Below are 16582 nucleotides of genomic sequence, written 5' to 3' on the forward strand. Positions count from 1 at the left end.
CACAAAAGCAAGATAAGTAATTTGCTCGTCACTTTCTTCCTGTGGTTTTGAAGAAATAAACCCCATTTGCTGAGGTGTCAAAGGGTTAAGTAAAAGTGCGGCACTGAAAATGTTACTTAGCTTAAGTAAAAGTATGTATATTCAGGAAAAAGTATTTTAAGTATTAAATGTAAAAATACCCAATGCAGAAAGATCTAAAATAAAGTAGTAAAAAAATCGCAAAAAAACAAAACAAAACAAAACAAAACAACAGGCTTGACACTCACATGCATATCACAACATCACAATTGACAATTAATTACCTGTTTGGTAATGTATCACAAAACATTTGATTTTATGAACTCTTATGTTTTCTATGACAAAATTCTTTTTTCATTTGTTTTTTAGAATTTACTTGTGAAGCTAAGACTGGAGCTCTTTTTGGGGGGGGTTGGGCTTGCTCCAAAGGGGCACAAACACATTCGGCATGTCCTAATTTATGGGGTCCGAACATGGCATCAACATATAAGATAACAATTTAATAAGTGCATTTATGTGAACATTTTCTGGATTGATATTCAACATGTTTTTGATATGTGGAACTAAGACTAATTTACATTAATGGGAAACGTATCTGGACAGAGGTCATGTCCTCATTTTAAATCTTTTCATTTGATATTGTAAGTTTTAAATGCAAATGTTCTGAGAGGAAACCCAATATTGACCAGTTCAAGCAGGAAATGAAGCTGTGCTTCAAAACACCTTAAAAGACTAAAGATCCAGAAAACCAGCAGGAATATTGTCATTTATCATGCCTTAAAAAACTGCTTTTAATGTAAATATCCTTTGTAATGCCTTTTCATTAAAGTCACATTGCAAAAGAGGTTGTAATATTGTATTTTATGAGCTTGTATTTTTTAAAATTAAAAATCTATCCTTTAACATTATGATTACACAAAAGTAAAGCAACATTATTTTTTGGAGCATCTCTGCCAGTCCTGTGGCTCAGATACATCTGTAAAATAAACTTCAGTAATCTGAGTATTGTGAATCCTTTTAATTACAGATATCACCTGAAGATGAGGCCCTTCTTCAAAGTGTACGTCAAATGTGGAGATGTGACTGTGTTGAGAGAATGCAACTATATGAACTCACATTCGGCTAAAACTTCCGGTCGCTCTCTTTCTGCAGTCTTGTTAAAAAAAAAAAAAAAAAAGTATTCCAAATGAGGTTCTGGTCTATAACCAGTTTTATCAAATATGTTGCTTGTTTAATGAAGTACTCTTCCATGGGTCTGTCATTGAAATTATGATCAAATTCATTTTCAATTCAATTTTATTTATAAAGCCCTTTATCACAAACCAGTTTGCCTCAGGGGGCTTCACAGCATATAACTTCCCTCTGTCCTTAGACCCTCACATCACGTAAGGAAAAACTCCCAAAAAAAACCCTGTAACGGGGTCAAAAAATGGAAGAAACCTCAAGAAGAGTGGCTGAGGAGGGATCCCTCTTTTAGGACGGAGAGACATGCAATAGATCTCATAAATAACAATTAAATTACAATAATGAGAGATGTGCCTAACATGCAAACGGAGAGCAGTGACCATCATCAGTGTGCTGAACCAAGAAAAAGCAGCGAGAGAGATTAAATGTATAAAACTGTTTAATAGAAAAATATCCAGGGATTTGGAGGATGTAAACATTTGACATACATCATGATTAAAAAAAAAAAAGTTTGCCTCCCTGAAAGAACATCATAAAATTAGCTACACAAAAACCTCCACCTTCATACAGTATGTTTAGTGTATTTCAATATAACACAAGGGGACTTACTTTCACTCTCACTCGAAAATATATTTAAAAATGTCATTACCCGAGAGCTAGCTGGCATGCAACGATCCTTCTGACCTAAAGCAACAAATATAAAATGTACTTTTCAGTTGCATACTTAATACTGCATACCCTCTTTCCCTTGTTCTCTCCAAAATGTAATTATAATGTATTCAAATCAGCATGTGCCGTCTGAATCAGTTTCACACATAGCAGGAGGTTCATAAAACACAAGTATCAACTCAATCGTTTGGGAGTTCAGTGCAAAACGCATTGTGTATTGAATACACTTTTGCATTTCAGGGGATATGATTGCAGTTAAGATTTTTATGTCCACAATTCTACTTTCAACATCTTCAGACTGACGTAACAGTTCGTTTTTACCTCTCGAAGTTTCCCTTTGAGTAGCTCTGTCTCAGCTATAGGTTCCCTCCTCTCCTCCTCGTCTTTCAGAGCATTTCGCGTCTCTGTTTGCAGCTCGTCATCCTTCAGGATTTTGCAAATCTTTTTGCGCCCTTCTTCGTTTGCGTCGTCATCAACTCCCTCTCCACTCTGTGGAAATGAACATTGAGTTCAACCCTCTGATCTTCAGCCCTTAGAAAAAAAATTCACTTCCTATGATCAGTAGCCAAGCAACCATATGATTAATTTGTGCCCTCAATAATCCTCACAACACACTTCAGGGAGAAGTTCAAATAACATTTTATGTGTCATGCATGACTTGACTAGTAAATGTTATGTGGGTCCATCACCTCCACCTGGCAGATCCTGCCACAGAAAAAAAGAAACTCTGGGACGGTTCAAGACGACTACCGAGTGCACTGAATATTAAAGCACCTTCTCATTGCTGGAAGAAGAGTCTTGAACTTTGATCCTTTGCCGTTTCCTCTTCTGATTGTAACTTCTCTTTTTCTCCTTGTCTGTCTTCATCGCAGATCTACAGACACAAAGCAGAATCCCTCTGAGCTAGAGTGGCAGGAAATCAATACAGACCCAGTGGCAGTAATAAACTACATATTGGTTTAAGTTCTCGGGTTGGGCGATATTGAAATTCCCTTGCTGACGATATTGCGTTAAGAAACAAGTTATATATAAATAACATCCACCAAAAGATGTACATTAATAGAAACATTTGTGTACTCCTGATGCATAGGTTGAAACACCTGTAAGCACAGATCCCGACTCAGCATAAGCTGTGAATCACTGCTGTTCACAAAATGAATTATTGTACATACTGTTATTTGCACGCACAGGCATTACAGTGCATCATTAGCATGCAGCAGCCAAACAGACACAAAAGTGAGGGATGCACTAACATGAAAATTCTTGAAATAGATAACAGATTGTTTGAAAAATATCTAATAATGGCTAATACTGTTGGATAGTCATTTATACCAGTACACATATGATTTTCAGCTAATTTGAAACGATGACAGATATGAGATGATGAAAGTAACAAAAAAAAAAGAAAAAATGAATATGGTGCAAAATTCACATCACACATTGCATAGTTGAATATCACTCTGTTATGGACACATAAGGAAAATTATAGTGGCCTGTCAATTTCGTGTTAAACGATTATCTCATCATATCGCTCAAATGTACTTCTCACCTGGTCTTTGGATGCTTCCCCTCGGTCTCTGATTCACAGAGCTCCTCGCTTATCCCCAAACCTGCTGTAGACTCTAACTTCTCAGAGACGGAGTCTGAGGATTCATTGCTGGACACTGACAAAAAGACAGACAGACAAAACACAAAAACAAAAGTCACTTGCTGGTATCAGATTTCAGAATATTTGCACCCATATTCTTAGACATGACACACAGGGCAAATAAAAATTTCGGACAGGACCTTTGTTCGTCTCGGCCCCCTCATTCCTCTTCTCTTTGCTGGCTGCCGCCTCCTCTCCTGACAAGAGAGGCGTTTTCTTTGCAAATCTTCAGGAGAAAAAGAAAAAATGAAAAACAGATGAATGTGACAGAGGTTCAGATTGAATTCACTATTACAAAACATGCCTGTTCAGTATGGGCTGACTGCTTGACCTACAGTGGAACAGCTAGCGGTTTTCTCAAGAACTGCTCAGCCAAATAACTTCACGCTCAAAACACTGTGCTTCCTCGGGTCCTAAGAAATGCATTAGCCATGTCTTAGTTGTGTCCACTAGCAATGCCAGAGTATACTCGGCATTTACTAACAACGTTGGGGAACAAAAGCGTTCAATCGTAAAGTTAAATCACTGATGCTTGAAATGTTTAACTTAGCTACAGTGTAACACCTCCAGTCTCTTTTGTCTGGCTTCTTTTCCCCAGTCCTTCAGTGTTTTGTAGAAAACGGAGATCGAGCTGTACGGCATTCTGAGGTGAAACAGCTGAAGGTCATCCCCTCTCACTTCACTACAATGTGCACAACATGTCCTATAAATATAAATATTCTATAGACCTCAAGAGCTTGAACTTGATGCGACACTTCTCGGGTTCTCAAAAACACAGCTGTCAAATCTGAAGTTGATCAGATGAACAATCAACTTAAGAAAAGGACAGACATACAGACAGACAGACTCCCTCCATTGTAGTTAGACTACATAACAATTTACTACTAGAGTATTACAGGGATGTGATATCTATTTCCTATTGAAGCTTGTTAATGGTAAATGATGAAAACACAGGCAGCCTGTAGAAATATCATGACATTGCTACAGGCAGAAACAGTGACTCAGGGATAAAGCAAAGGGAAATAAGGGCTGCCATTTTTTCAATTAATATTTTGTCTGTTGTTTTAAAATGTAATGAGCTGTTAAAATGAAAACTACCACTATCTATTTACAGTTTAGAAGCAAAACCTTTTCAAAGTTTCATTAATTCATTTAACATGTTATTACAATTTTTTTTTATCTTGATGGGAACAGTGACAGTGAAGAGGAATGGTGCACTAATGGTGCACACGTTCTTAAGTATTTAAAATGGAAACACAATACTCAGTTAGGACTAGACTGAGTTGTCTCATTGGGCTCGCAAAGTACTGCAGTTGAGCTAATACGTAAGGTCAAACAGCTCTACCTGGAAGACAATGCAAACCCTTAAAATTTCTAAACAAAGTAGCACACTGGCCCAGATACTAATAAAAATCCTTCATGGTGGAAACTAAATGATATGCACATAAATCCTGACTGTCTTTATCCTTAAAGTTTGTTTTTAACGTACCTTTTTTCAGGATCATCGTCAACATCTTCACAAAGCTGAGAGACTTTCTCTTTATCGTCTTCTTTGTCTCCTACACAAAAAAAGCAAACACAATTAATGAAGGAGCGGGTCAGTCAATTAAGTATTACATGGATATTTTGCAAAACATGCTTATTTAGTTTCTTGCCAAGAGTTGTCTGGAAAACTTGAGGATGTTACTCTTTTTCACTTCAGTTTTTTCAGAGAGTACAGGTTCGTCTGTGAGCTCAAGAGGGTGGTAGGAAACTTTTGTCACCTTTGGACAAGGACAGGAATGCTTTATGCTGAGCTAAGTTAGCACCCACTGGCTCCCGCTACATATTTACACAATTACAGAAACTGAAAGTGGTAATCTCAGCAAGAAAGCAAATAAGTGCAGTTCCCAAAATGAGCTTGTCCTATAACTAACGGTCACTGAGCTGAGCACCATTTAACACTCCTCTCTTCCAGACCAAATTACCTGAGGACTGATGAAAAGGGCCACTACTTCCCACCAAGTTATCCTCCACAATGGGTTTGATCTTTTGCTCGTCACTGTCCTCTCCAGAGTCCTCTTCAGCCTGCTGCTCCTCCTCATCCTCGCTGGAGGAAGACTGCGGCTTGGCGGCTGCTCTGGGGCCAGAGTCTGTGTCATTCTGTTTCTTCTTCTTGGGTGTCTTCTTACTTTTGTTCTCCAACTCTGAATAGGAGCTTTCAGACTTCCTTTTGCGTTTGGACGCTTTGCCTGTCTCCTTTTTGGATGTGTTGTTTTTAGCATTTGTGCTTCCACGTTCCTCGTCTGCGCTGTGGCCTTCTGCAGCTTTCTCTTCTTTCGAGTCAGAGTCATCCATCTTTTTCTCTGAATCCTTGGTCTCCTCCCCATCCTCTTTTTTAGTATTCTTGGAGGATTTCGCCTGATTTTGACCATCTTTCTCAGACTCTGACTCAGAGGACTCCTCCTTGTCCTGATTCTCAGCCTGCTTCCTCAGGGGAGTGGTCTTCTGTCTGCTCGAGCGACGGCCTGGTGGTGGGCTCTCTGTCCCTGCTGCAGCATCAGAAGCGTTGTCTTTTCCCTCCATGCATTTTTCTTCACTCTCTTCTTGCACCTCTCCATCTTTTTCTTTGTTTTCAGACATGGGGAACCATGACCCATCTTTAAACAGAATGGGCACTCGAGTCAGTTTAATTATAAGGTTCTTCATTTTGGGCTGGCTGGGGTGAGAGTCTGTTGAGTTTCCAATTAACTTTGTATCGGTGTCTGTGACCAAATCTGTGTCAGTCTGCGAGAGCATGGTGGAGTCTGCACTCTCTCTCTGAAAAAGCTCTTCGGGAACAGAAGGAGACACAGACATAATGTCATGATCTGGAAACATCTGACCTGCTGACACTAACCCATCATGACATGCTTCAGTTTTCATTGTATTGAGGGTTGCATCAGTTTCTGGTTGGTTGTTTTTCACTTCAGTCTCGTTTGACACATGATCAATGTCCACTTCCTGCTCATTATGCTGCTCTGTGTTGGTCTCCACCACTAATTCAGTCTCCTCTGCATCCGCCACATTATCCATGTGGTATTTTTCTGCAGGGGTCACAACATCAATGCACCCTCTCACAACATGTTGTCCCTTTGCTAACTTTGTATGAGATGACTCCTCTTCCTGATTCTCAGCCTGCTTCTTGGTCTTCTGTCTGCTTGAGCGACGGGCTGGTGGTGAGCTGTCTGTCCCATCTACTGCATCAGCAGCATGGTCTTTTCTGTCTCCGTATTGTTTTTCAGATTTTTTTTGTGCCTCTGCCTCCCTTTCTTTGTTGTTGGACCTGGAAGACCATGACCCATGTTTAGTCAGAACAGGCACATTAGTCAGTTTGATTATGAGGTTCTTCATTTTTAGTGAGGTGGGTTGAGAGTTTGTTGAGGTTTTATCAGACTTTGTATCAGCATCTTTGACTGAACTGGTATCTGTCTGTGAGAGGACGTTGGAATCCACAAGATTCTCCACCATTTGAAGGTTTGAATCAATGGACTCTTTTTCGTCCTGATTCTCAGGCTTGCTCAGGAGAGTGGTCTTCTGTCTGCTTGAGTGACAGACTGGTGGTGGGCTGTCTGTCCTATCTACTGCATCAGCAGCTTCGCCTTTTCCCGTATCGCATTTCTCTTCACACTGTTTTTGCATCTTTCTATCTTGTTCTCTGTTTTCTGTGACTACAAGATTGTTCATTATGGGCTGAATGGGTTGAGAGTCTGTTGAGTGTCCAATCGACTTTGTATCAGCATCTTTGACCAAATCAGCCCCAGACTGTGAGAGCATGGTGGCATCCACAAAACTCTCCATCTGAAAAAGCTCTTCCGGAACAGAAGGAGGCACAGACATAATGTCATGATCCGGAAACATTTGACCTGCTGACACTAACCCATCATAACATGCTTCAGCTGCATCAGTTTCTGTTTGGTTGGTTTTCATTTGAGTCTCATCTAACATTTCATAATTGTCAACATTCTGCTCATTATGCTGCTCCTTGTTGGACTCCTCTATTGCGTTAGATACCTCTGCTACGTCAGCCTCATCTCCTGCGTCGGCAGCTCCTGCTGCATCAGCCTTCTCTGCTATCTCAGCCTCATCTACTGCGTCCACCTCATCTGCTGCATCAGGCTCCTCTGCTACATCAGCTTCTCCTACTGCATCTGCCTCATCTACTGTGTCAGCAGCTCCTGCTACATCAGCCTCATCTACAGCGTCCACATTATCTGCTGCATCAGGCTCCTCTGCTACATTAGCTACTTCAACTGCATCTGCCTCATCTTCTGTGTTGGTAGCTCCTGCTACATTAGCCTCATCTACTGCATCCACCTTATCTGCTGCATCAGCAGCTCCTACTGCATCACCCTCTGCCGCAACCATGTTTTCCACGCAATTTTTTACTACTGGATCCACAACCTCACTGTTCTTTCTGAAAATATTTTGCTCTTCGTTACCATATTGCAGCTCCATGTTTTTTAATTCGGGCTCCAAAGCCTCCTCCAAAGCACTGTGGGCCTTTTTCACATCAGCAAGCACGGCCTTGAAGGCTTTCAAATGCCGATACCTGGTAGACTTCTCCCCCTGCTCCTCAGCTGCCTGCTGTATGAACTGGATGAATGTGTTGTTCAGACCATTTGTTGTTTCAACGAGTTTTTTGGTTTTCTTTATAAGTTCTTTAGGTACCTGCAGTTTTTTATAGGAGAATGTCATGGTCCCTGAACTTTCTCTGTGTTCTTTCCCATTGACTGCTACTTGGTTGCTTTCGCGTTCCTCTCTTTTGTCCGCTGTCCGTTGCTTGAGTTGCTGTTCTTGTTTTTCCATGATGCGGTGGCATTTGGAGACTAGATCCTGGAGGGGTTCTGACCTGCAGACATAGCAGCGCCACTTTGAGTTCCCGTCAGTGATGAGTGAAAGCTCCTTCCCGCCCAGATTACGTAGGATGCATTTCTTGCAGAAGGCGTTGTTGCAGTAGTCACAGCAGATGAGCTTGCCACCTTCAGCACACCACCTGAGGGGGAAAAGTTCAACTGAGTTTTAGGATCTAAAACAAGTTATCTTTAATGATACGGCTTCCAAAGCTAATTTTACTTGGTTAAGGACCGAGAAAAACATGTAAATCTATCAAATAATAATTTGAGGAAATATATAAGATGGGTCAGAAAAACATTTTTAATATTTCATTAAATGTTGCTCCAAAAGGGCCATTTAAATCATAAACATAAAAGCCACATAAACTCTCATAAACTTTGACTCCAAAAAAAAGAAGCTTGTGTGTGAATTCTGTCACAAAAATAGTTGAGTGAATGCAACATTATATTCATTTGAGATCCACAGCCTTCAATGTTGAACTTAATATCTTTTTTTCTTGTATTGTGTATCTTCTTGTCACTTTAGTTATAAAATGCCTTACCTGCACTGTTCATCCACCCCATCAGAGTCTCTGTTGAAGTCATCAGTGGTGTAATACTTGTAGCATGACTTGAGGAAGAGAAAACAATGTGATCATACATCAAGAATGGAAAGACAGAAAAAATGTTAGCATGAGCTCACTGTAATGGCTATGAAAATATGCAGAATTTATTTTAAATGTTCCTACCTTGCAAATAAGCACTTTGAGCACAGGATGCGTGTACACAGAGTTGCGCTTACAGTGGTTTACTTGTGTTCCACAGGCAGTGCATCTTACTTTCTTCTGAAGGGTATCATCTGTGATGAAGAGAAAAGAAATCAACAATTATCACTTTGTTCATTTCACTTTTTTCTTAATCACTAAATTTTTCTTGATCACACAAGTGCCCAATTACAGGAAAAATAACTATCTTTCTGGAACGATTTTAAACTGATTACTAACTACAGTGACTGCAGTGACACCACCTCGACTGGACTCATCTCTTACAGACGGGAGACTGACCACCTCATAACCCTGTGCAGACAGAAAAAAAATTACTTGCACCATACTTCTCTACAGACAAATGGTTGTAGATTTTTGGAAGAATGCAGCCTGACAAAGGCCCCATCAGCACAGCTGAAGAATTATAATATGGTGCACCACCATCATTGGCTTGGTTCATGTGCACACTAATATTCCACTACTATTGAAAATATGACAATATTCTGAATTTGATACAGCTCACGTAAACAGCATATTCCATTTATATATTACGAATTAAGCGTTTTTCAGAATACTCATTTTTCATAGTGGGATATACTGGTATGATTCAGGTTTTTAATAGCAATACTTCAGCATGTATGCAGCCAATATGGAATGTGCATTTAAGGAGTTTTTAAGGCAGGCTCCGACACACAGCCTCTTGTCTGTTTATGGTCAGCTCTGTGCATTGTTATGAATATGTAACACGAACGAACTCTTCAGCTGTTCAAAAGGCTGTGGGAGAGATGTATGCCCAAAAGACAATGCCACGTCTCTTGTCAGGAGGAGAAACACACATACTTTTAAACATTATAAATATCAACAGTTTATTTGGATATGCACAAATACAATAACATAAACCTTTCCAAGCGGTGCTTTAAGAAATGAAAGGGGGAGGCTGTGTTTTCTCCTTGAGCAAGTGCCACATCAGTGGAAAACTTTGAAAAAAAAAAAATCCTATTTTGATGTAAAGAAGCAAAATGACCATTGCTCCAGCTGGCACATTTTGCTATATTTTGAAGTGATAAATGACATGTTAAGGCACGTTCTTTGGAACATGCAGGGCTTCACGTAAAAGGGAGTATTAGTGGAATATCCATCTTCATTAGACATGTAAACAGCTTAGTAAGAATAATATATTTTCCAGAATAAGGGCAAAAACATTAATATTTTGTGCAAGTAAATGTAGTCAGTGTGTCTATCCTCGACCCTTACATCATCACCTGGTATGCTACTGCCCCCACAGAGGACAAGAAAAAACTGCAGTTTTTCATTCACTCTGAAGAGAAGGACATTGGGGGCAATCTGTCATCCCTCCACAAGCTGAATATCTTAATTGAGACCAGCAAGTACCTCCATAGTTCATACCTTTAGATGTGCTGCTTGTGTTATTTTCTGAAGGGTCATCAGGAGTGACACCTTTTTTTCTCACACTCAGCTGAGGTGTTGGATTCATCCAGTCCGGTGTACTTAGCTACAGTAGCAAGCTTCCTAAAATGAGCTGGCATATAGGTTAATATAAATGTCTAAGTCAGTATCATAAACATACAGGTCCAAACATATTGACTGACTGCCCAAGAGGCTGAATGCTTACCTGCTTATTCTTTTTTGTTTCGGGTCAAGGTGTGACTCAGGAGAAGCCAGGCGCATTTGTACCTGAAGAGACATTTGTTTAATGAACATACTGGTAAATTAACATGTTGTACAACCCTGTATATGAATAATGGAAATCTGAGTTTGTGTACATATATATATATATATTGACAATATGCCTTTTTTACAAAGGCCAAAATAAGCCCCCCCAAAAAAAATACAAGTATGCTGTGTATTTGCTGCCCATACATTTACTCCTTTCCTTTTATCTTACAATAAATACAGATCACACCATGTGTGTACATCAATTTATCATGTGAAATTAGTAATCTGTGACATCCAGTATCTGTATAAGTTGAAGGTGTACATAATGTATTATAGATTTCATATTATTTTGTTTTTATTTTATCAGATTTGTATACTGGTAATACTTTTTAGCGTTTTTATCACTCGATCAGCTTCTTACATTTTTTCTCTCACTTCTGACTCTTGAGTGGCTGTAACGTGAATTTCCCTTCTGTGGGTTAAATAAAGTCTTACCTTATGTTACAAACATACAGTGATCCTAAAGAATATGATACATTGCTTTAGTTTTATGTCATATTGTTAACAGACAATGCATGTCAGGCAATGTTGCAGAGCAACCCAAAAGTAATGTAACAAGCACTGCAATGATTACTTTCTACAGGGTGTAAGTAAAGAAATGCTTTAGTTTTTAAAAGTAATGAGTTATGTGTAATACTGAACTGTTTTTAGGTAATGACTCCAACACTGATAATACAGAAAATCAAGTAGCTATGCCAAGTTTAGACTTGTAAACATTAGCAGGTTTTGCAAGTGGTGGTGCTTGCCATAGGCAATAAAGGCAGCCGCCTTGGGTGCCATCCCGAGAGGGGTGCCAAAATTGCATCCAGAAAAAAAAGTTCAAGTAAGTCATAACACTCTGCGGACTGTGCAAGTCGTGTGGACAACAGAGGACATGTTTAGCCATTAGAATACATTGAAGAGTATATATATACTACCTCCTGTAACCTGCTGATCTACTGGTTAGAAAACCCACCTCATCAACTACCATCACACTACTGAGAGGAGTGTGTGGAGAGAAACAAGATGAAAAACCAACAAATCTGTGTTGAAATCAGCAGGAGAGTTCACTGAGCTCTCTCTCTGTGTGTGTGTGTGTGTGTGTGTGTGTGTGTGTGTGTACACATTTGTTTATATGCATATATTTGTATATGCAATATATTTATATAAAATGAAGATTAATCACTGAGTTGTGGAGAAGGGGTGGGATTAAATGAGTGTAAAGCTCTTCCTACTCCTTTTAGGGCATGACTGTGCTTGTAAATTGAATTTATTTTTTGTAGCCTGCTTTTCACTTTATTCTGTCTTTTTGTTGGAACTAACTTAACTTTTTGTTTGTTTATTATTTTGTTTTCATATGTCTGAAATCAATTTGTATTCATTCATTCAATGAGCATTAGGTGAAGGTAATAACATGCTCATGGTTTGTTCAATGTTATCTTGTAAAATTCTGCTTTCGGCTGGCAACTTGGATAAATACAGCTGGTGAAAGACACATTTGTTGATGTTTTCGCAGCAATATAAAATAAGGAAGCGGTGTAAATACGAGGGAATTATGATATCATATATAGCAAATAATAATATAGCAATAATAATAATAATAATAAATGACCATGTGAAAGGAGGGTATTTTAAAGACTGTTTCATAAATGTGTGTACACATTTGTTGGATTTGTTCTCATTCAATGGTAGTGTAATGAAGGGCTTACTTACTTAAAAATTATTATGATAACATTACTATGGCACTAATCAGGACGCTGTTCGCAGCCTGATGATAATTAGTATTATCCAAGGTGGCAATTAACGTTTACCTAGCTAACGTTTGATACAGGCAGAGTCTTTACATTCAAACAAACAAAACAAAAAAGTTTTCATCTTTGGCCAACTTTGACAAGCATTATTTAGTACACACGTGCGCACCTAAATCTGCGCGTGTACAAATTTAAAGATTGCCGCCGGCTGTGCAGCTACATCTCAGCTAGCCTAGCTTGCTAGCGTCAGTGAAAGAACAGCACTCATCAATATAACGAAGCTAAACAGCGCTCCTACCTGCTCTTCAGCCTCGTCATTCCCCGACTGGCGGACACACGTTTGGTTTTTGATACAGGTGATCCAGTTCAATCAAATTTGCAGATTTGAGATGGTGCTGAATCGAGAATGGCCACAAATTACAAAAACAACTCCAGAGACAAAGCGACGGGACCATCTTACCGGATACGAGCTGTTTTGACCCGCCTTACTCTCCCTCTGATTGGTTGGGCTGTTTACGTTAAGCCAATCAGAGGCCCAGTAAGGCAGATCATTTCTTCTTCTCCCTTTTCATTTAGGGTTTAGGGCAGTTGGCATCTTTTTAAATTGCATTACTGCCTCCCTCTGGCTTTAATCGTCCACTATCATCCCACTCTATTGATTACTCATTACAATGACCAGTAAGGTTTCCCTACGACATAAAGTGTGCTCCTGCAGTAAAAGATGTTATAAATAAAATAAAATTACTTCATCATTCAAGAAAAAAGGCACACAATCTACTAATAAAAAATTGATATTTTCAGTTGGTTCCCCTATTATTTTGTACAACAATTTGTAACAACAACGTAAACAGCACAAGTAATTAATTTGTGGAGGAAATATTTAAATCATTTATGGAAGTACATTTACATATGGGCTAGGCCTATATAACTAAGGGTTAATTTGAGACATTGGGTAAAATGGGACAGCTACAGCATTAAACATTTTAGCAGCAAATGCAAATGGACTCATTTCTACTCTTTATGATCTCAAGTTTGAAACACTCTTCATATTGTTATGAAAATTCAGATTCTGAAGTTTAATGTCACAAAAGTAAAGGAACATGATTATCTGGAGTATCTCTGCCTGTGCTGTGGCTTGGGTGCCCCTTTAAATAAACTGTACTGGCATAAATATTGTGAAACCTGTAAGCTACAATTGTCACCTGAAGATGGGGCTCTTCTTCAAAGGTTGTCAGTATGTAAAATGTGGAGAAGTAAATTTGTAAAGAGTACTCAAAGAAACTCTAAGTTCAGCTTAAACATCCAGTCACTCTCCTACTCTGCAAATGCATCAATAACTAATGTTCCTACTGAGCTACTGAGAGGGATAATGACCCCTCCCACCCTCTTTAATCATCAACTCCATCCAACTGTTGCTGTCTGGCAGGAGACTCAAGGTCCCACTAGCCAGAAAAAAATAGGCACAGAACATAATTTGTTTCCTTTGCTATGACCATCCTAAACAGAGACATAATAGATTAAACTGTAGACGTAATAAATTAAAATATCACGGCCCCAACACACATACACACACACACTGCTGCTGTTCAACATTTATGTATTTCAATTATTTTGCTGCCTTTCATTGTCTGCTTTTATACTGTGTTGCAAGGATTCTTAGGGCAAATTTCCATTTCATGTTTTATAATGGACAATGATAAATATGGTTTTCTGGACTGGACTTTCCCTGTTTAAAAAATATATATTATGAAAAATAATTTCTCTCTTGATTTTATTTATTTATTTATTTATTTGCCCTAAGGAAATAAAATGAAAATAAAAAGAAATAAATTAAATAACATGGAAACATTTTTCACTGCTTTTTTTTAAAAAAAGGTTTAGAATGACAGCTGAGCAGATACATAAATAAAACTGTTTTGGGGTTTTGTAGGGGTGTTTTTCCAGAAAGAAGTAGAGAACCAGACCCGCTGGTTTCAGGAAAACAACCTACTCCTGAATGTCAGCAACACTAAGGAGATGACAGTGGACTTTGGGAAGAGGCAGCAAAGGAACTACGCCCCGATTAAAAACAACAGGTATTTGGTGGAGAGGATGGACATGTATAATTACAATGGTGACCACATCACTGAGGGCTTGACCTTGACACTGCATACTGATGCAAGTGGTGAGAAAGGCAAAACAGAGACTGTTTTACCTCAGAGGTCTGAGGAAATTCAGGGTATGTCCTCAAATACTGACAAATTTCTCCCGTTGCGTCCTGATGGGGAACATCAGTGCCTGGAATGAAAACAGCACTGAACAGGACTGCAAGGCCCTGCAAAAAGTTGTATGTTCAGTTGAAGATATAGCTGCTGCCCTACCCTGCATAAAAGAAAAAAGCTAGGCAAAATGCCCAGAAAACTATATTTATAATTATTCTAATTGTATAAATAAATAAATCAATGTAACCAATTATTATTTATTAAGCCATTTTTTTCTTCTAGCTTTTCGGGGTTTTTTTTGTTTTTGTCTAATTTTCTGGTAATTTCTTTGCACTTAATTAAGTTTTGTTTTAACCAATTTCCTTTTAATTTTTGGTGCAGTTCTTCTTAACATTCTCATTGCCTTCTTCTCATGTTTTTAAAAGAAATAAAGCCAATTTGCAAAGGTTTCAAAAGGTTAAAATTGATGAGAAAACAAACAGGCAGTCAATGCAATGAGGCTGAAGTGGTGTGATGTGACCATACTTCTTAGCTCTGGTTAAAAGCCTGAGCTCTGCACAATCAGTGGTTTGTTTTGATATCTTAATCAGAGTTTTTTGATTAAGACAGGAAAAGAGATTGTTGCAATAAAAATGAAATAAAATAAAAAGAGAGATAAAGCAAGTATATCCATTTCTGCATCTCTGAAAGTTCAAGTAGCTCTTATTTGCAATATTTCATAGGTGATAAAGAGCTTAATGGATATTAATGGAATTGGCAAATTTATTTGACTGATGTCACATTTGTGACTTCATGTGACGAATAAATTAAAGTGAATTATCACCCAGAGTACAAAAGTAACTGAAGCTGACAGGCATGTTCTCTGTCAGTCATATTTTCCTCTTCCTGATGTGTGGGTCAAAGCTTGACTCAAAATGTTTCCCATTGCCCACTCACCTTAGTAGTTTTGACATTACAGAAAAAACAAAGGTGTTTTCTAATGATATTAATGATAATAGCTTCCTGCTGGGTCAGTGTCACACACTGAAATGAAACCCACTCATCTTTCATTTTGTCAGTTCCAGCTGGGCTTTGCTGTTGCAGCATCTTGTACACAGCCATTGTAAAAATACACTTAATAAAATTTGAAATTGACAGTTGAAATGAGTATGTGGTTATAGGATGCCATTTTCCATTCGTACACATTTAAGTCAACCTTTATGAGATGCTAACAGGGTGATGACATGCAGTTCTTGGTGAGAGCTTTGCTGATAAGGGATTAGCAGCTAATTGCTTAGTAATAGATAACTAAATGCACCTAGTGGAACATTTGATAGTATGACAGATATACATCACACTTTGGTCCTTTTTTGGTGTTTTCCTCTTATGACGTGTCTGTGTACTGAGGTTTCAGGGTGTCAAGTGTGTCAGCAGGATGGCAATATATAAGTAGCAACAGTTAGTGAGAGTATGCATGCAACTTTCCTGCTCAACATTACAGCACTGGCCCACGGTCTCTTTCAAAGACATGAAGATCACTCTAAGTCTCACAGCGATGATTACCATGGCCATGATGGTCTACGCTGCATCACTGCCTACTACCATACCAAAACTACGAGACATTAAGCATGACCTGAGGGAAGAAATTCATGCTGAGGCAAAGAATATGTCTACCCATATAGTAAGAAAACTGCAAAACTACCTGTGGTTTGTTTGTTTTATATTATACCGACTTATACTGTATGTTTTTTCCTTTTCATAGCAGGTTAAAGATGAAATGGTGAGGGCGACATCAGAT

The 16582-nt window shown here is 38.7% G+C and overlaps 1 protein-coding gene across 1 annotated transcript; it reads right to left on the minus strand.

Annotated features, from left to right (window-relative positions):
* Window positions 1-1624: 1624 nt before the first annotated feature.
* Window positions 1625-13058, minus strand: LOC121947986 (transcriptional regulator ATRX-like). Its single transcript, XM_042493204.1, has 11 exons — window positions 12903-13058; window positions 10771-10832; window positions 10545-10677; window positions 9123-9232; window positions 8937-9004; window positions 5488-8534; window positions 5010-5079; window positions 3661-3746; window positions 3422-3536; window positions 2647-2746; window positions 1625-2361 (listed from the first exon to the last, which is right to left on the minus strand). Exons 3-11 carry the CDS (start codon window positions 10630-10632, stop codon window positions 2137-2139), a joined length of 3909 nt encoding a protein of 1302 aa, XP_042349138.1. The 5' UTR covers window positions 10633-10677; window positions 10771-10832; window positions 12903-13058; the 3' UTR covers window positions 1625-2136.
* Window positions 13059-16582: the final 3524 nt, after the last annotated feature.

Source organism: Plectropomus leopardus, chromosome 9 (genome assembly GCF_008729295.1).
Source record: "Plectropomus leopardus isolate mb chromosome 9, YSFRI_Pleo_2.0, whole genome shotgun sequence".
Lineage (NCBI taxonomy): Eukaryota > Metazoa > Chordata > Actinopteri > Perciformes > Serranidae > Plectropomus > Plectropomus leopardus.

What these genes read in the sequence shown, in the direction of transcription:
- LOC121947986 (XM_042493204.1), bottom strand. Translation starts at nt 10,632, where the DNA reads ATGAATCCAACACCTCAGCTGAGTGTGAGAAAAAAAGGTGTCACTCCT. An exon ending in TCAAAGTGCTTATTTGCAAG is followed by an intron (nt 9,005 to 9,122) that starts GTAGGAACATTT and finishes CTCTTCCTCAAG; the next exon opens with TCATGCTACAAGTATTACAC. An exon ending in CCCTTTTCATCAGTCCTCAG is followed by an intron (nt 5,080 to 5,487) that starts GTAATTTGGTCT and finishes TTTTTTGTGTAG; the next exon opens with GAGACAAAGAAGACGATAAA.